Genomic DNA, 25,268 nt, shown 5'->3' with positions numbered 1-25,268 from the left:
CTGTTGTTGGTTGGATCAATGACTTTCTGTCAAACCGCTCCCAATACGTAGAATTTAATGATCACCTTTCTGATGCTGTCCCTGTTTTGTCCGGCGTTCCCCAGGGCTCAGTTCTGGCCCCACTTCTGTTCTTATTATACATAGATGATATAACCAACCAAGTCGACGTCACCATTCGCCTCTTTGCAGACGACTGCATTCTTTATCATACTGTGCGTAACCACGAAGATCAAGCAAAACTGAACAATTCCCTAAATAAGGTAGTGTAGTGGTGTGCAGACTGGCAAATGGTGATAAATTCCGATAAAACTGTCTGCATGTCGGTCACAAACAAAAAATCAAGTCTGCAGTTCCCGTACGGTTTCAATGGCACTATTCTACAAAGCGTCACCCAGTATAAATACTTAGGCCTAATCATCTCATCCGACCTCAGCTGGAACGCGCACATACAGTACGTAGCTAAAAAAGCCTTGAACAAACTGTTCTACCTCAAATGCACCTTATCCCATTCCACCAGCCAGACAAAACAGCTTGCTTACGTGAGCCTTATCAGACCGACACTCGAATACGCCAACATAGTATGGTTTCCACATTCCAAAAACCACACTCATACGCTGGAACGTATACAAAGAAAAGCTGCCCGATTTATCTATAACCGTTTTAAACGTACAGATTCACCAACCGAACTTCTTTCCCGCGCAGGCCTCGTTCCCCTAGAAATTCGAGCCAAGGTTCAACGATTGAAGTTCCTATACTTGGTATTACACAGTGCGCTGAAATTGGATCCCGCCACTTTTATAAAGTACAAGCTCACTAGACCGACTCGGCATAAACGCGCTTTCACGCTAGAGGAATTTCTTTGTAACAACAACACTTATTTCTTTTCATTCTTTCCGCGAGCTGTGCGAGAGTGGAACTGCTTAAACCCTGCTATTATTGCCCAGCCCACACTAGAAACATTTACCAATCATCTAGAAGAAGCAATCGCAATCACAACTTAGTCTTCTAGTTATTTTTTTTTTTTCTCTTCTGCAAGAGCAATCGCGTGAAGACCAGTGTGTTACTCAATAAATGAAAGCGTCCATTTTTTTCTATGCTAACTCCTTGTTTGCTCAGTGTTTGCTCACATTGTACTTTTTTGATGACCATATGCCCACTCCTGTAATAATCCCAATCGGGATTGACAGTATTGTGAAATAAAAAAAAAAAAAATAAAGGTGCATGATTCACTGATTGGTCAGGCCGCAAAGGTGTCACAGAGGCCAAAAGCACTGCCACAGTGAAAGCATTTATAAAAAAAGATGTGTAGAAACTTTAAGCTGAAAGTCTAAATAAGCTAATGTTATACTGTTCTGAACTATACTGTTCATGCCACAGTGCTGTTTCGTCTAGCTGAAGCAGTGTTTTGCGTGTGTTGCATGGCTGCATTTGCTGAACCAGCAGAGGCATTACAGTGAGATGCACAGCTGTGTGCAATACCAAGTGCACCCACACACAACGTCAGGCACATTCTTTGCGCTGCTGACCAACCACAGGTGTTCAACCCGCCATGACGACAAATGTTGGCATGCAACCTTCTCTACTCAACACCCCTTCTCACCCGCAACTTCTCTCCACAGCCCAACCACAGAAGCATCAAAGCCTGACTGCCTGCCTTCAAAGAAAGGTTCACTTTAGTACATGTGATTATGCAAACTGTAAAGAACAGACCTGCGGAGGTAGGCCGGCAAGAACAGCCAGTGCCAGGCCCTGTGGGATGACCGTCAGAGCGACGGTCATCCCGGCCACAAAGTCGCCATGCAGGTCCAGCAGGGAGTAGTGTGGCAGCCACTTGACGATGGGAATCCGGTTCCTCCAGCGCTGTGGTGAACAGCACTGGTTACGGGCTCCATGACACAGTCGTTTGAAGCCACTTGGAGGTTGCTCTGGTGCATTGTCAGGCTCTCCGGAGTCATCGTTGAGGCAGTCACCTGCAGAGATGGCAGGAAGAAACACATTGCAATCCCTTGTTGCCCAAGTGACTGCATTCAGTAAGGAATCTTGTAGTAAAAGAAAACATCTAGTAGACTGATATAAAGGAGCTTCAGAAGAAATTTTCCTTTTCGTTGTCACCTTAAGATGACGTCACAGCTCTGAACCATCAGAATGCACATATAGAATTCATCTGAACTACTTTGATTAGCTAAGTACAGGAGAGGGGCTAGTAGGCACTCAAATCAGGGACACCAAGTGACACTACTCCTCCATTTCTTTATGTTCATAAAATTAGACATTCAAACATAACAGGACTACTAAGCTCAACTACTTAAGTAGTCAATGCTCACGGAACCAAATCCTAGCTTCAGTCCACCTAACTTCATTTTCTGCAGATAAGTTATGCTTGCCACTCAGTGTCAATAAGCACGGCATTAGAAATGCACAATTTTGTAACTCAATACTGATTGATACTTTGTGCATTTGATGTAAATGTGCTTCAATGTAGACTGTCATTGACATAAAAAGCAGCCCAACAAGGATCCTTGTAGCTTAGCTTTGTAGAAAACATTTATTAAGGGAAAGCTTTAGCTTGGGAGCTCCCATTTAAATACACAGGGAATGGAGAATAGGCAACTACTGTACTCATTTTGATGAGGTTTATTGCATTTAAAAGGAAAAGTTAAAATTTAGTGACTCAAGGAAACCGATTTTTCATTTAGGGCCTTCATTTCTTTTACAAGAATTGTTGAAAATCACAAAATTTTACAAATCGCAAGCATCAAGTTGGCAACTTAACTCAGCAATAAAAAAATGACATTGCAATCTACAAAATGCACCTAATAATATACCTGAAGCAGACAAAATTGATGTACTATACACCACCCTTAAGTAACCACTAATTTGTGAGGACTTTCCCAAAGCCCTTGTAAACATTGTAGCAATATCATGCGAGTTGGAAATTTGTCACAATTTAGTTGCTCTAAGATATGCATTTTACAGAAATGTGATATTTGTTTCTGGAGCAGAGTTCGGCATTAGTAAACTTTGTGCTTCTATTCCTTTTTTAACTTATTAATTTTACATCTACTTGGATAGGGAAATCAGAGTTGGTCTTGAGCTAAAGCTTCCTCTTAAGCAAAATTGTTAGACTACTTTGCATAATTCTTCGGTCCACACCTTCTCTGAGCACATACCCATGTGTGAGCATAAAATTTTTCTTGCACCTTTATTTTTCAACATTTATTACAGAGCCTGCTAGAGGGGCAGAGGCTAAAAGGTTAAAATGCTTGACAAAAACCTCTGACCCTTTACAGTTTGGTACGCAGTTTAAACAAAATGAAATGCACAGTCATGCTTTCATCATATGAAAAATACTGAAAAACACAGAGCATAATCATTTTGCACTTTTAAACATATAAGAAACAGTATCAGTGTCTATGCATGTCTATATATTGTTGACATACTGCATAGAATACACACACACGCACCTATACACACACACACAAACACACACACACACACACACACACACACACACACACACACACACACACACGCACACACACACACACACACACACACACACACACACACACACACACACACACACACACACGATAAGGAAGGAGGTTAACTGAGGGGCCCGATTTTTATTAATCATATTATAAGAAGCCAACAAACATTGGCACCAAAGAAAACATAGGATAAATTACTTGTATTTACTAACTGAACTAAAGAAGTGATAAATTAATGGAAATAAAAGTGGGTGAAAAAACGACTTGCTGCATGTGGGGAACGATCCCACGTCTTAACATTACGCGTGTGATGCTCTACCATTCGAACTACTGCGGCGCCGTTTTCCCATCCACTTTCTTGGGTATTTATGTTTTCCTACGAGAACCCTGGGAGTGTTAGCCAGTGCCACCACTCACAAACCTCGGCAGCTGTTATAGAACATCTTTTCTGCCAAAGGCGTCATGAGTCTGATCTCATTCCATTAATTTATCATTTCTTTAATTCAATTAGCAAGTACAAGTAATTTCCCCTACGTTGTTCTTGGTGTCAGTGTTTGTTGGCTTCTTATGATATATATATATATATATATATATATATATATATATATAACATACATAACACGTCCGTGTTTTTTTTCATGCAGACATATTCATACAACACATGATATTTGTATACACACATACACATTGCACACGCTTATATATTTACACAACCCAAATATATCAAAAGTGGATAAAACCATAGCAAACATAACTGATGAGCGTATTTTAACTTAGAAATGATTACTGTATAAAATTTTTAACGTTATTTTTGAAAAATTGTATAGTGGTAGTGAAATCCATTTTTTCTTCGAATATATTTAACACATAAGGTATCTGATATGCCATTTTCTGTCGTCTGCATTAAATTCGTATTTTGGGAGTGTGTCGTTCGGGAATCACATACAATACTAGGAATTATTTCATCTTTTGTGTACAGCTTTCTTTTGTGTATTAATTGCAATAGTGAATACATTGTTGCACTAACAGGAAATAAGACTTTGGAGGGCAAGTAAGAAATTATAGGTTGTGCGCTCGACCTATCATTTCTTAACTTGCCCTCCTAAGTCTTCGTTTTCTTGTTAGCACAACAATGTATTCATTAGATCGCAACCAACTCACCTAGCAACAAGTTCTACTTAATTGCAATAGGTTGAAATAATATAACTGGTCAGCCCACAGTACACCATGCTTTAAAATAAAGCAGCCGTTCTTAATCATACTTTACCACAGTAATTTTCAAAAGACCATAAAATTTTCTTCTGAAGTATCACAAGTTTGTTGTAATTTGCTTTTGTAGTGGTACCCCAGATTAGTAAACCATGTGTAAGTTTGGAATAGAAAAGGGAAAAGGGAATGAGTTTGCTTTAGCCAAAGTGGTATAAGGTGGCTTATCCTGTACAAATATTCAGTGGTATGTGCTAGGTCTGAAATGAGGTGGTTTATATCTGTAGTCCAACTTAGTTTGTCTTGAAACCATAAACCAGGAAATCCTTTTTGTTCTTCAACATGTTTAATTAGGCCTTCTCCAAATTTTATCATAGTGTTTCTGTACAATAGTCTGTTTGTAGGAAGAAATAGTATTTATGTGGTTTTGGAGGCATTTAATGTCAACTTGTTCCGTTCTAGCCATCTGGAAAGATAAATAATTTATGAGTTGTTGTCGCATTCAAGCGTTGTAAGATTATGGGAGGAAAAAAAATATATTCATGTTGTCTGCATACATGATGACTTCAGGGGTACCAGGGATAGAAACAATATAATTTATAAAGATGATAAATAGTAGTGGCCCAAGTACGGAGCCCTGAGGGACGCCTTGTTTTACTTTCATTTCTCTTGAACATACTCCATAATTCTTTACAAGTTGAGAACGATCATATAAGTAACTTCTGAGAAGCTCAAGCGCAATGCCTCGGACTCCACACCTGGATAAGTTGTCTAATAATAAATCAAATTGTATAGAATCAAAGGTTTGCTGAGGTCTAAAAACAAACCAAGTGTATATTCCCTGTTCTCCATATTTTCGACTATATTGTTTTTGACATTTACTAGAGCCTGGTCAGTTGAATTGTGCTTTCGAAAACCATCTTGATTTTCAGCTATTAGTCTATGTTTTTCAAAGAATACCAGGAGTATTTCATAAGTAACGGCTTCAAAAATTTAAGATATTGTTGAAAGTACAGATATGGGATGATAGTTTGACAAGCAGTTTACACCATCACCTTTACAAATCACAGTAACTGTCGCCATTTTTAACTGGCTCGGAAAAGCACCTTTTTCCAGAGAAAGATTAACGATGTCACTAATTACCCCACAAATTAACAGTGCAACTAAATTTATTTCAGCTGGGCATATTTCGTCGATCCCTGGCACCACGTTATTCTTTAATTGCTTTATTACATTTAATATTTCTTCTGGGTCCGTAGGCTGCATGTAGATAGATTGAGATTGTATTTACATCGAGAGAGCCATCATCGCATTCTGTTTCACAAGAAGAAACACAGGAACCAGCATTAATAAAATGAGTATTCATATCACCAGCCAATCTTTCCTTACGCAGCGCTTCTCTGTTTATGGTAAGCTCCTCAGGGACATTAGTATTTTCTTCCCTCAAAGTAAGCAAGTTCATCATGGCCCATACCTTATTTTAATCGTAAATTCTTTCAAATGTTTTCTCATAATATTGGTACTTTGCTTTCTTTAGATCAAATGTTGGGGCATTTCGGTATCTTTTATATAGCTTGAATGTATCAGGGACCTGCGTGCTTACAAAGTCATGATATAACTTGTTCCTTACTTTGATATGATAATACAAATCTGAGGTAACTCATAGCTTCCTTCGCTTTTTTTTTTATTGCTATAAGATATTTTTACTGGAAACAGAGTGTCACAGCTAGCGCGTAGCAGCTTTATGAATGTACCATATGCATCATTTACATTTTCTTTGCAATAGACGTCTTGACAATAAATATTTTCAACTATACAAAAAAAAACTTTTCCCTCGTTTCATCATTTATTAGTCACTCAGTTTTCAGCTTTTTCATTGTTAATTTTTTATTGGAGTAAATGAAGAAAAAGATACAGGGAGGTGATCACTTAAGTCAGAGGAAAGAATCCCAAATTATTCGTATAGCTTACATTCGATGCACAAGTTTCTACTGATGTGCTGTGCGCAGTAAGCCTGGTTGGTTTTGCTATGCAGTTTGTTAAACCGTAAGTGGAAAGAACAACAATTTTTATGCCCCTTGGGTGGACAATAAAATGCAATTATTAACAATTCGCTAATGCACATACTTAGACACTCAGTGTCTGTGGTCATAACTGAGATGCTTTCAAAGGTCTCATGACACAAAGTAACCTTGAAATAAATGGCGATCCCACCACCTTTTCTTCCCTCACGACAGAGGTATTCTGAACGGTAGCCTGAAAAGTGCGGCACATGTCCTTTATCTGTTATCCAAGTTTCTGTAAAGGTTAAAATGTCAATGTCAAAGGACATGGACGAGAGGAAAACTGAAAATATCATCTGCCTTAGCCTTTATGTTTCTGCAATTGATGTGTATTATTGAAAACACTTTTTCTTGGGTGGATAAGTCGCTGTCAAATTCATTGACAGTATAATATCTGCAGCTGTCGATCAGGTCAGCCATGCTTAATATGAGTAGCACAAATGAATAAAAAAAAAAAGAGAAACTTCCTACAAGCCATGCATCTGCGCCAAATATGGCATATCAGCGATGTGGATAACTGGGGAATCTTCATTTTTTCATGCAAATACCCTGCCTCCGGACGTCCATACAAATTTCCATCAATACATGTCCATAAATGTACTCATAAATAATTTTTTGGTAAATAAAAATTATTTGTTGAACAGGCTACCAGGGGAGCCAAATCATGTTTTTTTTTCCTTTTTAGTCTTATGACAACCAAGAAAACTGTTCAAAATCAACATGATATATCATAGCTGTAAATGAACAAGCAAAACACTATGAACATTACAAATGTGAATTTGATAGACTTGCTTACAAGTAAGCAATGTACTTTCTACAATATCTACAGCAATGCCTGCAAAAGCACAAGTACTGTTTCACAATAAAACAAGCAGTCAGTCATGCAACCTTGAAGTAGACGGAAATACTACACCTAACGAATCAAGTTTTGTAACAATAATGACAACAATGCCTTCATTTTCCATTATAATTGTAAGGGAGACTATGAACAAAAATCTCTGCAAGGAGTGGAACTCATTCATTCCTTTCTGAATTCTAAACCAAAAGATGGAACATAATTAGATTTCTTTTTGTTGTAAACAGTATGTGCATGTCAGTACAGCAGCCAATATGAGAAACTCCTCCACTGCAACACAACAATACGAATGAAAACATTTTTAGCCATTCTATGTTACAGAACCGCAGAACACCTGGCTGTATGGTTTTCATCCGGCTCAATACAGGAAGTTCTAGAGAATGCATTGTAGTATTATCCATGCAGCTGCCGCAACAAGGCAAGAAGTCTCTAATACAGAAAAAAGGGGCAATGACCTTTCTTTTCCCATACCACTTCCTGCGATGTCACACATGGGAGCATCGCTCACACTCCAGGATCTAAGACTCACTGCTGTCAGGCATCACACGGAGCAAGCCAACTTTACGAGACAAAGCCGGCAAGTTCGACTGGTCAGGAATGAATTCAGGAAAGACAACAGCCACTTGTGCTATCAGGAAGCAGATGATAAAATGCAGGGCGATAGGAACAACGCTTCTCTGGGCAACCTTCCAACCTGGCCGAGATAACCTATCCATGCAGCAAAGGTGCAGTATTGGCACTGTGGAATCTTACAGTGCCGAGATAAGCACTCAGACAATACAAAAAAGACAAAGGCTGCTGTGGTACAAGGTCCTCTTACTGTACACAATGTGGAAGAAAGTGGGAATAAGCATGTTCCAACGATACGGATTGCTTTTCTTTGGTTAACTGTATTCACTTTCCACTTTTCTGCGGCAATGACCTCCAAGAAAATGTGTGCGCCATGAGGCCAGATTGGCAAGGACTGTAGATATGTGTTTTAAGACAAGATTGCACATTTTTCAGACTATAGTCTGCAAGAACCAAATATGGGATTAAATTTTTAAATATTGACCACCCTTCCACTATTCTGAAGAGGGGTACAAGCAAAGGATCCACCGCTCTTCGTTGTCATAACACCTCAGCCTTGCGCATCTCATGGCGAGGTTGGTATATCCAGATGATGAGCCCTTTCTCGAGCGAGTTCCCAGCAGCGTTCATCAAATGCCGCCTTTTCTTCGGCCAAATGCACGACATGCGGCCCACTGCTGCTCCTTCAATGCAGCCTGCTCTTCAGCAAAACAAACCAAATGCGGCCTCCCCATCTCACTGCTGGACCTAAACTGGTGAGAAACTGCGGGCGCAAGGTGAGCACGTCTTTCTTTTAAAAATTGTCTGCAATCAGTACACATTCGGTAAGCAATAAATTTACTGTAGAGGAACGCAAATAGTAATTTTGAAGACTGAATTAAATACAAATCAAGTTGTGCCAAAAGCAAATCCAAATCAAATTGAATACTTTTCGAATGGTCTTCAAATAATCAACAACCGACTTTACCATTAATATACACAATGTTGAGATTCCAGTATTTGCTACATTAGCAAGTTTTCGACATTCTACTGCACATTATGAAGTATGCTTTATGAATGCCTCTAATGGAGCATTATAAACAAATAGCATGATTCTTTGAAGCATGCGTGGTCATGCATCATCAGAATAAAGTTTTGAAAAGCATCCTTGTAGGTCCACTAGCACATGTGTGATAGTGTGTGAGGTGATAATGGAAATGCAAGCCGGCAGCAGTAATGGCAGAGTGAAAAAAGCCCTTATTCTCTAGTTAGGATAGTCACTGCAGCATTACTATATAATTCATCCCTTAGCAGTGTAACATCGTGTGTGCCACAAGGCGCTGGTTTATCGCCTCTACTTTTCCTCATCTACATCAGTGATTTACCTGCTAGCATTAAGAATAAATTACGTCTTTTCGCGTATGACTGTGTCCTATATTCCCCTATCAAAGGCTCGAATGACATAACCACACTACAACAGGACCTCGATTTCATCACAGTATGGTGCGAGAAATGGTTCATGCCGCTTAACCTTACTAAATGCAAAGCTGTCATTCGCCCACAACCACAGCTTAACCAGTCACACCTACACAATAAATTCAGCTCCTATCAATCATGCCCCGTCTTACAAATACCTCGGCATTCACATGACATCGAAAGTATCATGGGCAACTCATATGGACACCATCTGTTCTAATGCTTCACGTACCCTTGGTTATTTAAAATGTAACCTGAAAGCTGCATCACCAGAAATAAAAAAGCTAGCATATCTAACATTCGTACGTCCGCAGTTAGAATATATGTCATCTATCTGGCACCCTTCCCAATCATATCTTACCTATAACTTAGAAGCAATACAAAATCGCGCTGCTCGGTTTATAACTTTCAATTACTCTCATGAAACCACCATAACTGCACTAAAACGTACACTTGAACTACCATCACTTGCTTCCCGCCAGATCATCTCTCGTCTCTGCTTGCTTCACACCTTTTATTACCATCCACACTCCAGGCATTCCCTATTAAATCCACCCTTACGTACATCCTCTCACTTAAGCCACAGTCATCTCATGGCAAACATTAACACCCGATCATCTGCCATGAACACTTCATTCTTCCCCGACACAATAACTCATTGGAACCATCTCCAAGAAGATATCGTGTCATGCACTGACCGTAGAACGTTCCGCGAAATGTTAAATAACCAAACTGCTTAATCACCGATCCCACCTACCCTTACTCTAACACGATGTTCCCCTTTTTTCACAATTGTTCCTGGCTTGTTTTTGTTTATTGCTGTTTCTTTACTGTTCTCTGTATACCCGCCGTGGTTGCTCAGTGGCTATGGTGTTGGGCTGCTGAGCACGAGGTCGCGGGATCGAATCCCGGCCACGGCGGCCGCATTTCGATGGGGGCGAAATGCAAAAACACCCGTGTACTTAGATTTAGGTGCACGTTAAAGAACCCCAGGTGGTCGAAATTTCCGGAGTCCTCCACTACGGCGTGCCTCATAATCAGAAAGTGGTTTTGGCACGTAAAACCCCATAATTAAATTAATTAATTATTACTGTTCTGTACATTTGTTCTAACATTGTCACAAGGATTAAATCCCTCCCTTATGTAATGCCTCCGGGCCTTTAGGGTGAAAATAAATGAAATGTAATTAATTATATCAAACAATGTTACAATCAATCGTATTCCAAGTTAATTACAAGAAAACATTCAGTTACAGCATTGGTGAATAGTAGCAAACTATACCCATTGCCAGATGTCGGGTCTGAGCAAAACTTGAGCACAAACAATAGCAGTTTAGTTAGAAAAGTCTGGCTTCCAGAGCGATACCACCTGTTCCATGTTAACTTCCCATTCTTTATGTCCACTGTGGCAGGGGTGAAATTAATTCATATTGCTTCAGTTTCAATTTTGATCATTTGCAGCTGGCAATGTGAAGTATTTGAAAACTATTCTGAAAATATCTGAAGTAGCAAACAGTGACTATTTGATTGAATTGGATAATATTCGATTTGTTATTTGAAAGTTTTTAACATTTGTACACCCCTTTCACAGCATGTTTTAGCATAGTAAATGATCCATGTACAGTTTGGCCTTGTTTATTTGAAGGGTGCTTACAATTTAAAGTTTATTCATGTATAGCACCACTTTTAGGTAGTCCACACAACACAAAATTTCACTTGTTGAACATGTATATTCCATGAACTATAGTTCGAGAAATACGGTACATCTTATTCCCTCTCTGAATTCATAACACTACGTCTATTGCAAGCAGAGCATTTCTTGGAATGCAAGGTAGTGCAAATAAAGAAAGAATAAGTACAGGAAACAGCTTTAGTCAACTATATTTATTAGTTGTAGGTTCATGTCAAAGTGTGTTAAACAAAGATCCCTATTATTGCACATATCCCAACATTCACCCAGTATATCATGCACTTCAGATAGAACATTAACAAAAAAAAAAAAAAATTACAGCACAGCAAACAAATGCTGTTATATTGATTCCTGTTATTTGTGAGGCACCTATGAAAATATGCACATATTTGTACTAACATTTGCACAATTCCTCATCCTTCCAATGTCAATTTAGTATTCATGCTTGTTCCAAGCATTCCTAAAACTCAGGAATAATTTGCAGGCACTAACTTCAACTATGTCAAAGCAGACAACGCAGTAGCCTACACAATGAAATGTGAGGTTAAAGTTCTAATTATTCTTAACTACAGCACATCCGAGAAAATTGTAAGAAATAAGTTCTATTCAAAAGTTAGTTCAAGCGAGCAGTTTCTGCTACATAACAAATCTGCCGACACAGAAATCTTCATAGAGTTTAGGCAGATGACACTTGCTTTTAATATTAGCCACTGCCATCAATTACTACTTGCAGCTTGCCTGTACTTTAAGAAAGCAACGAAGAACAATTTGAGGCTGAGTTCTGTGAATCAGCTAGAACAGGATGCAGACACACGTGATGTGATACATGACCAGTTGGCTGACTGGATGTGATATGCTCCAGGGGCAACGCCAATGCATGTATGCATCTTAAAGCAAGGAATGCACATTCAATGCCCTGGCAGCATGCATTAATAGCTTTCGCAAAAAGATTTAAGTGCACACTTGAGAGCTGCCAGGAGAACACGAATACCATGGTACAACTGGATGCTAATATATATATATATATATATATATATATATATATATATATATATATACACACACACACACACACACACACACACATACATACACATATACGCACACAAACACAAGCATACTGAACAGTCCCAGCACTATATGTATAGAAATAGGAGGGTCAGGTTGATGGTTCTTGTAATAGCAGAGAAGAAAGATACAGTGTAAACTGGCCATCATCTTCAATGGAAGGAGTCTAATTGTTTGCTCCATGTTTTGAGAAGAGGGATTGCATTTCCTTTCATTATTTGGAAAGCTTGAAGAGGCTAAAAAGAACAGTGAAAACCAGAATCTGTTGTGCAAGAGAAAGCTGCAGGTGTAACATAACAGTGGATAGCACAGGCATGCAATTAGCACAAAATGACAATCAAGCTGAAGTCGAGATCAAGAGATGGACTTGGATAGAATACACCATGCGCAGCACAGATGTAACTGGTGGCTCCTTAGGGTAACAACGGAGGCTAAGGGCAGGAATCGAAACTGCAGTTGGCTGCAGAAATAGATGGAGTGATGAAATTGGAAAATGCACAACTGTAGAATAGACATCGCTGCTGACAGCACTCTGCTCTGCAGTAAGCTTAATTTAGTTCACTATCATGACGTCAAAAGAAAATCCAAACAGTGAGACTTTGTCAAGTAGACAGTCACACTGCACGCACTTGCTTATCTCTATTCTCAGAAAGATAAAGTTCAGTAACAATGCACATGTCGTCACAGCAATTAGGTTGTCTGGGACACATCACTGTAAAAAACAAACAACAAAAAGTAAAGGGTGTCACTGTACCTGACACTTTCTCGGTCAAACAAACCCTGACATACTGACTGTTCAACATGTTTCATCCGTTCCACGAAGTGTCGCTCCTCCCCTACGAGCTGCCACCGAAGGTAACTCAGGAGTGACGAGCAGGAAGGCCTTTGTGAGCTAGCAGACACTTATCAGCTACCTTCTCCACTTGTGCCACTATCAGTTGGCTCATGCTCGTGAAGCTACAGATGTCAGGATAGCTGCTTCCCAACAACCAGAACAAATGAGGAAAGAGAGAGAGTGAAAAAAAATTCACTGGTATGCATTTCAATGCCGGTGTGCAACTAAGCTGTATTCTTTAAGAATTCCATCTAGAGATAACGTCTAAATTCAGAGAATTTACAGTTTCTGCAAGTGAAGACAAGATGGAGGAGGGCTAGCGATGCCTTCAACAAAACATCGCCTTGACAGAGACAACAGCTGTCTTCTTTTATTTTTTTTTTTTTTTTGTTACAGAAAAAGGGTGTTGAATAAGAAAGATTTCTAACAGTTTGACCAGGCACAACAGACAGGTACAGTGATGTCCACTGTTAAAGAAAGCACTAAGATGTGCAGCTCGCATTGTGCTTGTGCCCCACCTGCAAGTGGCTGCAGAAGCAATGAGATGGAGCTACCAACCACATGTTATCTGCAAATCTAGCCAGTTGTAGTCTTTCAAGAGAGGAAAATCTGGGCATACTCTGCACTCAAGTGTCCCCTTAAACAGTGGACCCTTCTGTACCTCCAATGATTGTTATGTTCAATAAGAAAGCATTGAAGCACTGCAATGTGCTGCCAACTTATGAAGATGATGGGGAATTATTCGTGTTGTCTTTCATAATAATATTACACACACACACACACACACACACACACACACACACACACACACACACACACACACACACACACACACACACACACACACACACACACACACACAAGGTAAAGTGACAGCTTTGTATGTTTGCGCTGAGCTGAAGTGAGCAAAATGTTCTAAAGTTCTGTACCGTAAACTATCATCAATTAAACACGACACATAGCAATATTGGTCAGCAATGTATGACCAGATATTCCGTGGTTCCCAAGTGTTCCAGTTACTATTCTCCAATCCAGCAAACAGTGTGCGTAGATTTACAGAAACAGATTAACCTAGCCTAAATATTTGAACAAGAACAGCTGAACTAGTAAATCCTGTGACAGGGGGTCACCTCTAACAAAAACTCTACAGCAAAATTAAACAACGTTGGTGAAAACTTTGGAAGATGCTTAAGCTTTGCCCTTGAGAGTGAAACGCGATAGATTTAAAACACCCCTGACTACTTGTCACGCTTCCCGACGACCGCAGGTTTCTTGCGTATGCGCGGAGGCGAGCGCGATGGTGTTGTTGCAAGGAACGGAGCGGGCCGCGCCGCTCGGAAAAGGGGTTTGCGTTGCAGTTCTCGCGTAACATAATTATGCTTTCTGGTATATTCATATTAAACTCCGACGCTGTGATGTCTGTACATTGTGTTTAGGTGGTAGCTTACGATTTTTCTGGCGTATTTTGCTTTGAGGAATTCAGTTAGCTCAGTAAAGCGCCTCTGCGCCAAGCGGAGAACCTACGTGGTTATGGTTCGGAATGATTTTACGCCAAGCGCCGTCCCACGCCGACATCAACCTTTTAGCGACACGTGGCCCTTAACGCTATCGCGTTAAAAATAAATCACTGCGTTCTTGTACTAGCAGACAAAGAGCTCGGGGGCGTAATGCCCCATAGGTGCATTGTTCTCAGGGTTGGTTCAACAAGATCGCGCATTCGTACTTTTCCACAAACCAGCAGTAGCTCTCCCTTTGTGGGCGACGAGTATCCACCGTTCACGCCACTCTGCTAGCAACGCGATGGGCACAATCTTAACAAGGTCAAACCTTTGAAAGAAAGAAAAGAAAATGTGGTGTAAGTATACGTACGCTCAAGCAAAAGCGAGGAACTTGGACCATCACCGCCTCTCGACGGCACAATGATCATGGCAGTGTGAAGCTACGTAGTCCTTCACTCGCTGCGTGCGCGCTGCGTGGCTCATGGGTTTCGAAAGTGAAAACATGCGGAGACGAGCGGTTGCAGTACCGTCACGAGGCCTCAGAAACCGCAGTGAATGTCATGAATAGGCAGACTAAAAAATCATAAAGAAAGGAAAAGCGCTTTAGTGCTTCGAAAAACACATGCTAGCACAGAAACGATGTACTTCCTATTTCGGCCCGCTTTCGAAACAGCTGTTGTGAAACGTTGCCAACTGGCGACATGTTCGCCGCCAAATCGCGAATGATTTCCCTGGTCGGTGCATGTCGTGGTGCATGTGCTACCACAACGCCTTTGTAGAGGAAGCGTTGGCTACCCCTCCGCGTGAAAAATGTGGAGGATGTGACGTGTAGGTTTTCCTTTTTTTACGCTTTATTTTTCTTTTGCTTTAGCGGCCATGTTTTCGGGCCACAATGGCGGCTTTGTTATAGTTGCGTGTGCTGCGTGCGCTCATGGAGCAAGGAAAACTGAGGAGGGGTCCCAACGTCACTCTTTGTGAATAAGCTTCACAAAAAGTGACATCATGGCTACTCAATTTTTTCCTTCCTCCATGTGTTCAATGTTATCGCAATCGCACAAAGAGCGACACTAATATCAGCTAGCGATAGTTTCGAGTGGTTTCGAGAGACGGGGGGACGGACTCGCGGACAACCTTCCGAAGGGAAAGCTGTAGTCCGGCAGCGTTGACAGTGCTTTTGGTTGCTCGTAACAGACGCTGAATCGACGCAGGTTCCACTTGCGACGGTTTCGCGTTTGCACAAAAGCGGAAGAGAAAAGCCGCAGAATAAGCAAACATTTACTCTCAGTGGCGTGTTCTGTCTTATCAGTTGCTAATAAGATGGTTATGTTTTCTCTTCCCCAGCCTAAATTAACGTGTACTGAAACGCGGAATTCTTTTCAGAAGTTCTCTCACTTGTGCGCGCTTCGCCTCCGTAGCTTTCCCTCCATAGCCACAAAGTTGTCTGTGCCAAAGGCGTTAGAGGACAGACAGCCATGATCTCATTCGTCTTTTTTTTTCTTTAAAGATCAATTTGAGCGTACTCAAGTTTTTAAATTAATAATACGGTGCCTATTTTACATCCCAGCGCTAGAACAGGTCATTTTTATTTAATGTACTGGTTTCAAGAACGAGCTAAACATTGATAGAGAAGTTAGTTGGAGTTACGCCCTCGATTGTGCACATAACTTCTTTGTTCGCGCCGGAGCACGGGCTTAAAGTACAATGTTTGTTATTACGGCCTGTTTATGGTATAAATTCATGAGTGCGTTACAGTTTATTTCCATTTTTTAACGGCGTGATCGTTACGCGCTGGATATTTCAGTGAACTCTGATAGAATTTAATTTTTCGTCATAATTTCTGAACAGGATAAGTATTTCCGTGGCAGTCAAAGAACCGGAATGTAGCTCGTAGCTTATTAAAATTGATTACACACATTTATTGCTGAGCTGAAACCGGCCAGCCATCGAGGAGCACTATAGTCGGATACAACTTTAGAAAAGAGTATAGGCCCCGCCCAGATCAGCGAAGCGCGACAGCCGTTGCCTCCGCGACTAAAATAGACCCGCTCAAAAACCGCGCTTCTAGAACACGTTATTATCGGTATAAATACTTTTGCAATTTGATGAATGGTTTAGTAGAGCTCTCGTGATTGGAATGCTACAGCACATGCCGGATCACTAGAGGAAAATAACCCCGTGCCTTCTACAACGCTGCGCGTCGTCGGCTTTTTAGCTTCATTGAAAAGGAAAGAAATTGAAAGAGCACAGCTCTGCATTGCTTTAGCGCTGGTTTACATGTACACTGCACATTTACTACTCGTTTTCCAAGCTTAAAATAAATCAGTTGCTATTTAACAAGTACTTAAACAAATTGCTTTGTCACGTATACGGCACCCGCCGTGGTTGCTCAGTTAAGCCCCAACCAGACGTACGCGTTGTAACGCGTCCGCACGCGCCGCGCTCACTTGACGTCGTGTCGCGCCCGGCGGAGGAAGAGGGCGCACACCCAAACGATGCAGGATTTGCCGCGCGCTCGTCGCAGCGCGTTTCGTAGCGGCGATTCAAGGCAGCCCAGCTTACGCTTAACGGTCACGTTAAGCAATGTGCTAAAGATGGCAATAGCACGCAATAAGCTTGAACTTAAAATCTATTTTTACATTTTAAAAAATGATGTTCCAGGACTCCTAGTGGTTCAGTCAGCTCAACTGTCAGTATTGTGAACTCGGTGAAACCTGCAGCAGCGTCGGCATAGCATCACTCGCGTGGTCTGTGCCTTACGCGTTCTGCACGCTGTGGCAGGTCCCGAACGTCGGCGATGAACATTTCGTTCATAATGCACGCGTTGCGGCTGACGACTTCAGCGGCTGCCATTAAAAAATACCAAAACCCGCGCGGAACTCCGATCACAACGCACGCAGCTTGCCCGGGCTTGCCTGCACGCCCCGCCAAGAATCGTTCCGGAAGTCACGTTGGTTCGCCGTCGTCACGTGAGGCGCGTCGGGCGGGTGACGCGAGAGGAAGCTTCCGGCGCGGGCGCAAGAAACCTAGCAGTGCAAAGTCTCCACGCCGCCGCGCGTCAACATGCGATGCAACCTTCGCGCCTGACGCCGTACGGGTCCAGACGCGGCGCTGCGCTTGCGGTCGCGTACCAGCGCGTACGTCTGGTTGGGGCTTTACTGCTGAGCACGAGGTCGCGGGATCGAATCCCGGCCACGGCGGCCGCATTTCGGTGGGGGCGAAATGCGAAAACACCCGTGTACTTAGATTTAGGTGCACGTTAAAAAACCCCAGGTGGTCAAAATTTCCGGAGTCCCCCACTACGGCATGCCTCATAATCAGAAAGTGGTTTTGGCACGTAAAACCCCATCATTCATTATTTTTTACGTATGCGGTATATATACATAACGAACGAGAAGAAAGGAAACAGGGGGGCCCGATGATTATTAGTCAAACCTTAAGACGCTAGCAATGACACCAAGGACAGCATAGTGGAAATCAAGAACTACAAATAATTTCATCTATGCTGTGTTTGGAATCCTCGATTTGTTGGCACTGAAATCGCCGACACACGGAAACTCAAAAGTTTCTGCATTGTATTAGCTCCTCATGCCGGATTTCTTCAGATAATTAATTATCTAACTCCATGCTAAACCATATAATACTAGAAGTCACCATCACCTAAACCTCACGCCATATTTTGCCCGTACGGATACTTTTTAAATACAGTTTCTTTCCCTGTGTAATTGAATATTGGAATTCTTTGCATGGTCCTACACGTTCTCTTCCTTTAAACTTATCTTTAGCGACTATTGAATAGGTAATTCATGTTTTCATTAGGTCTGTGTTGTTCATCTTGCCTCTATGCTTTGTCATTGTTCTGCTTTTCACACCCAGTTCTGCAACAGCTCAACAGGGATGCAATATGTACAAATAAAATAAAAATAAGCTTTTCCAATATTATATTTCAATGAAAGTGTCAAGGAGAAAACTGTAGAGCAACATGAAAAACTCCCGATACAGTTTTCTGTTGCTCAACGCGTGCAACATAAGTGTTTTTCCGAGCTTGAAAGAAGCCCGCGAATACATGAAAAATTGCCGTGGCCGCTCGAGGCACTTTGCGTATATTCGCGGGCTTCATTCACACTTGGGAAAGCACATTTATGAAGCATGTATTGAGCAACATAAAGCTGTATCAGGAGTTTTTCATGTTGCTCTACAATTTTCTCATTGACACTTGCATCTAATTAAAGCATTCGACAAGTTCATTAATTAATTAAGACTAATTATGTAATTATGCAGCATGCAAAAGAGATATGAGTATCTCCAAGCGACGGCAAACAACATTACCTTGGTTCTGTCTAGCTACGTGACATTTGCATATTTTCACATCTTGCTACACGATAATTGGGACACCCCGTATAATTACACATACTGTGTCTGTGCATGGTGTCCACAGTGGAAATTTAAAAAAAAATGTTGAAGTGAGAAAATACGGATGAGGTAGCCGCCGCTGGTGCTTTATTGCGCTTGTCCTCCTATTGTCAGAATGAGCAGAAATGAAGCGAAAACATGAACAGCCGTGCACGTCCGCGCCAACAGTGATACAGTAAGCGTTCCGCCGCAATAATATTTTAAGTGAAAATGTAGAGGTAACTCAAGAGAAACCAACTAAATGATGTTAGTGACAGAACACTCTGGTAATGACACTTTAAGGAGGGGGGGGGGGGGGGGGGTGAGTAAGCTTCGGCATCGCCCTCGGACAATTCCGGAGGGGGCTCAGGAATATATAAAGTGAAAAATAATATAAGAATAAAAATGACGAAAATATAAATATTAAAACAATAAAAAAGACGAAACAAACGAAGTTACGTATTTGTCTTGTGTGTTTGTCTGAACAAGGCCTTGTTCCAAAAACATTAAACATTAAAAGAAAAGAAACCAAGACGTTAGGTTCGGCCGGCGTGCGTTTTACCCTTGACTATGAGCAATCCCGACCAGACGAGTTTTCGTCGAACTCTTGATTTCATCAATCTTAGTTATTCTGTTAATTTCAGATAGGCAGATCATATGTGCATATGTGCGAGCATGCGAGTCTTGATTCTGAAAACAGCACAGCTGCTCGTCAGGCCGTTTCGAGGCACAGCGTATCGTGGCTATATACAGAGTGTCCCCGCTAACTTTCGCCAGATTTTAAACATATGCGAATGCCACGAAGCTGGACAGAAGGAAGGGAATGTTGTTTGCCATTGCTTGGAGATACACAAATTACTTTTTTTCATTTGACCTAATTAGGCAATTAGTCTGAATTAATGAACTTCTCATATATTCAAAAAGACAGAAAAAAGGAAACGCTCAAGGTTCCACGGAAAATTTCCGCCCGCACGGAGTAAAAATTATACTCCGATCACACAGAGTATAATACGCTCGCAACTGCGGGGTCGCTATAGAGGAAAAGCATTATACTCCCACCTGAGAGTTATTTCTATTTACAGTACGTGCATGCGATGAACGGTACACGGGCGTTTTTGCACTTGGCCGCCCGTCGTTTTCCCACAGAGCAAAGAGACTACACACCATATGATCTTTAACGAACTCGACACGTGCCAATATCCCTTCTTGCATACATGCACCTAGTAGCCGTGCTTCTCGATCGTGTCATCAAATTCCACATCTAAATGAAAAAAAAAAAGTGGAACTTGGCGAACGTCGCAAAAACGTACCGCATTTCTTCCGCCCTATCCGCTTACAATCCATGCCCATAGTTATTGCTGCAGCTGCGCGTCTTGTGTCTCCGGCGGCGAAATCCTTTGGGACAATTGTTTTCCTCAATTCCCCCTGCGGCTATGCGCGAACGCATGCGTCTTCGTTGCAGCGCTGCGCGCGGACTTGGGTTCCAAACCGTCGGCACTGTTTCCAGGTCGCCGGAGTCATCGGATGCTCTTCGTGCAACACTGTACGCTCGCTCGTGCGGCGTGACCGTGAATACATACGCACACGACGCGTTCAGCGACAGGTGCTGCGGCGCACAAAGCCGATCAACGGCGCGCGAGCTACGGCGAGCGTTCTTCTACTGAGCAGATGTTTTGATCCAGCGCCGACGACGTCGCAGCGCGGTCATTGTCAGCTGGGCTGGCGCTCGCACAGTGCGGTTCTGCGACGTTCTGCATATAGGTAAATGGCCACTCGATTTTATGGCGCAACGTAAATGACCTTTTATTGCTAACAGTCGGCGAGCTCATGGCCAAAACAAATTGTCCCGACTAAATAAAGTACGCGGCAACCGCAAAAGCAGATTTCTGATATTCCCGCTCTCGCAGCGCAGTATTTAGAGGGACATCATAGAGAAAGAGTAAATTTAGTCTGATAAGAAGTATTCTTCCAAATGTCTATTGTTTTAATTGTTTCAGTATAATCGGTCGAATAACTTTTACAAGAAAAAAAATGGCCGACGATTACGCTTCTCGGTAATACGATCTTTGAGCGCCAGCTGCTGTCTTATTTCAACAACAGGCAACCGCATACAGAACACGCTGTGCCAAGCTGAGGCGGTTCTGCGTTTCAGATTGGGCGTGTTGGAATCTCAGCGCTGACACCCGCTGACACACTTCGCGACGGCTCTGCCTTAATGAATGTTTTCCGCTGAATTATCGAGTCAGATACCTGAAAACCGACCACTATCGGATAGAGCAAATCGACCCGAACCCAGGGACACCGAGACCCGGGGTGAGCGACCATTTTCGAAGATTTTTCGAAGTGAGAAGCCCAGCTAAGCTTAACGCCGACTAGGCCTATAGCGGAAGCCTACCGGCCCCCGGTAGGGCGGAAAACGGTGTCGCAGTGTAAGCCAGAGGTTCGGAAGCACTTCCGAAATGGAGGTAGACGAGGCAGAAGTGGGGGAAACCCTGAATACCAAGTCGAGAGAAGAAAGAAATGATCCCGCGAGCCGAGCCGAGGACGGCGACGCGGATGGATGGATCGAAGTCACGCACAAAAGAAAGGGCCGCGCGAATGCTACCCAAGAGGCAGACAAGCAAGGCACCCGCTGGAGAAGCCCGACGCGCAAAGGCGGGAAGAGCATAGTGAACAAGATTCTACGAGCAAGCAAGATGTCCAGGCTACCTAGAGACGACATCAAGATAATCGTAAGGCCGAGAGACGGGCTGAACATCAGAAACACGTGCAGCGCCAGCCTAGACGAGGCGATACGCAATGAAGCAGGAGTGAGCAGCGACGAAATCATCACGATCTGCCCCAACCACACACAAAACATCTTGGTGGTAAGCACACCTGACGAGACGACGGCGACTAAAGTCGCCAAAATCAAGGAACTAACAATCAACGGGAGGAAACACACGACCAACGCGTACGTCTCGGCACCAGAAGAGATGGCCAAGGGGATAATCCGCAACATTCCCCTCAATTACACACAAGACCAGCTCTTGCACGCACTGGTGAACGTGAGGAACCCTTCCCTGGCGTACGCCAAGAGACTGGGCAGCACGACCACCGTGATACTACTGTACGAGGGCAACAGGGTCCCCGCGTGGGCGCACTTCAACAGCATCATGATGAGAGTATCCCTCTATCGGAAACAAATAGACTTTTGCAAAGAGTGCGGCAGGCTCGGGCACAGACCCGATGTGTGCCCCAGACCGGACGACAAGCTGTGCCCGGCGTGCGGTAGCAAAAACCCGGACAAAGACCACGAATGCACACCTAAATGCAAGCTCTGCGGAGAAGCTCACCCCAAGGCGGACCGGACTTGCAGGGCTAAATACAAGACGCCGTACATGGTAAAACTAAGAAGATGGACAGCGAGAAGAAACGAGGAAGAACTCTTGCGAGTAGCCGGCTCACAAGACCCTGACGGCGGGGAAAGCAACCACACACAGCCATCTCCCGCACCCAGATCCAAGTCCAGGTCCAGATCCAGATCCATGTCCAGGCCGGGTGCGCGGGGACGACCGATCTCGAGGTCCAGGGACAGATCCAGATCCAGGTCTAGGCCGGGAGCGCGGGGACGACCGACCTCGAGGTCCAGGTCCAGGAACAGGGACAGGACCGGGAGTGGGTCCATATCCACCTCGAGGGGGACGAAGCCCGACACGAAGGGGAAGAAGCAAGAACAGACGACACCAGCAAAGGTGAGCTGGTCAGACGTAGTGGCCAATCGCGAATCGGGAAGGTCCGGCAATACCAGTAACGATAGGGGCAGGTACGATCACATAGAGGAACGCGTGAAGGAATATCGAACGGAAAACCAGCTACTCAGACAGGAGCTAGAAAAGGCAAAAAAACAAAACAGCGAATCAGCCAAAAAAAATTGACGAACTACAGAAAACACTTAATGAAATACTTACCAAAATGCAGACACAATCGTCGCCCCCGTCAGCCGCCTTCGCCTCCGTCTCCACTCCATCCACCGAAGCCATGGAGGAGGAAGTGGATATGTTAGCAGATGTAGCACACCCACTGGGCGCCAAGCGTAAAATCCCGGAGACCAAGACCAACGAACAGGTCGCTTCGGTACAGGAGGTCAAGAGACCCCGACCTAGCACAAAAAAAACTGACGTCCTTGAGGACATGCTCAACAAACTCTCTGACAAAATGGAGAAAATGTTCGAGATGCTGGCGGCGCGCATTAGTGACAGCGAGGCAGAGAGGAAGGCGCAGGCCCTAAAGTACGACAGGCGGCTCGCAGAGCTGGAGAAGAAGCTCTCGTAAAGATGGCGGGCACCAAAAAGGGAAGACTCGTCATCTGGCAGTGGAACTGCCGCAGCTTCTCAAACAAAAAAGCAACAATGACACAACACATTAAATTGACCGCAAAAAGACAAAAGCCCGACGTAATCATTCTCCAGGAAACATTCGACCACGCCAAAATTGCCGGGTACGCCACCCACAAACAACGCACAAAAGGGACGGGGAGGGACATAGTCGTGACCACATTAGTCAAAAAAGGACTGGTCGCGATCCCGAGAATTATGAGAAACATTACGGATATTAGCCACATCCTCGTAGAAGTCGTGCCACGCAGCAAGAAGGAGAGCAGCACTTTCGTCCTGAACGTCTACAGCAGCCCGTCCAAAAAGGGCCTAACACACAATTTCGAAGATTTAATAAACGAAACGTTGACCATCGCCGGCGACAACAGGCTCGTCATCGGAGGGGACTTCAACGCTCCACACACGCAGTGGGGATATGGACACTCGTCCAAGAAGGGAAAAAATCTGGCCGACCTCATAGAAAAGGCCGGCCTAACCCTTCTCAACGAGCCGGCCTCACACACCAGAGTGGGTGCGGGCCCCCATAGGGACACCACACCAGACCTAACGCTATGCAGGAGAGCCGGGAGAATCACCTGGGAGAACACCTTCGAGGACCTGGGGAGCGATCACAGGATACTCAGCATAGCCCTAGGAGAGGCCCGCGTCACGAAGGGAATAAAACATAAGTTCCGGCTAGTAGACTGGGACAAATTCCGCAGAATCAGAGACGAAAAAGAACAGGGACCCATAAGAAACATATAGGAATGGAACGGAGAGCTGCTACGAGACGCAGAAAAGGCCACGACCGAGATGGAGTCGGACGACTGGGAGGCTCGACGCGAACATGAAGACGACGACAACGGTGGTGGTCACTCTCCGCGGATGGACAGCAGGCTCGCGCACCTCGTACAAGCCAAAAAAATCCATCCAGAAACGGCTGCAAGGGCAAAAACACAATAGAAATCTAAGGCGCAAGATCGCGGAACTAAACAAGACCATCGAAGCACACTGCGCCCAGTTATGCAATCAGGATTGGGACGAGGTATGCGACGCCATGGACGGCAACATCAACACGGGCAAGACATGGAAGATCCTCAAGCACCTGCTCGCCCGTCGGGAACGAAGACAGCGGCGAAAGCGGAAATGACCAAGCTCAGACACAAGTACAAAGGAAACATCCGTGAAATGGGTGATGAAATCGTCAAGCTCTACTTTCAGAGACCTCCAGCCGTTGAACAACGGAACTACTCGGGCTCTCCCAACGAAGACCTCGACAGAGATTTCTCCCAGCAAGAAATCAAGGCGGTCCTGCAGACCATCAAGACCAAGTCGGCTCCGGGCCCCGACAAAGTGACCAACAAGATGCTCCGGAATCTGGACGACCAGGCAACAAGCCGCTTGACAGACTGCATCAACGAGTGCTGGCGGAACGGCGGGATACCCGACGAATGGAAGAGGTCCGACGTGATCCTCATCCCGAAGCCGGGTAAACCCTTAGAAATACAGAACATGCGGCCGATCTCTCTCACTTCCTGCGTTGGTAAAGTGATGGAGCACGCTTGCCTGAGTAGAGTTAACGGCTACCTGGAGTCAAACGACCTGTACCACAGCAACACGATTGGCTTCAGAAGAGGGCTCTCTACACAAGACGCCATGACACAACTAAAGGAGCAAGTCATAGATACCACGGGGCGGGGCTTGAGGGCAATACTTGGACTTGATCTAAAGAAGGCCTTCGACAGGGTCAAGCACACGGCCATACTCGACAGAATCGTGCAACTCGGCCTGG

General features: G+C 43.7%; 1 protein-coding gene across 11 annotated transcripts in view; it reads right to left on the bottom strand.

The window, feature by feature from the left end:
* The window catches only part of LOC140219924 (sodium-independent sulfate anion transporter-like), a 521,780-nt gene that overhangs the window by 237,372 nt on the left and 259,140 nt on the right, over positions 1–25,268 (bottom strand). For 8 of the 11 annotated variants that reach the window (XM_072290106.1, XM_072290101.1, XM_072290100.1 and 5 more), the window contains exon 2: positions 1,711–1,970. In XM_072290106.1, the coding sequence (XP_072146207.1) occupies positions 1,711–1,970 (260 nt within the window). Of the gene's footprint in view, positions 1–1,710; positions 1,971–13,152; positions 13,273–15,102; positions 15,465–20,431; positions 20,753–25,268 lie in introns of those variants that run through there. The other 3 variants (XM_072290109.1, XM_072290107.1, XM_072290108.1) reach the window with 3 other exon arrangements.

Source organism: Dermacentor andersoni, chromosome 8 (genome assembly GCF_023375885.2).
Source record: "Dermacentor andersoni chromosome 8, qqDerAnde1_hic_scaffold, whole genome shotgun sequence".
NCBI lineage: Eukaryota > Metazoa > Arthropoda > Arachnida > Ixodida > Ixodidae > Dermacentor > Dermacentor andersoni.
Note: the sequence above shows the minus strand (reverse complement) of the source record. Positions and strands in the feature narration are given on the sequence as shown.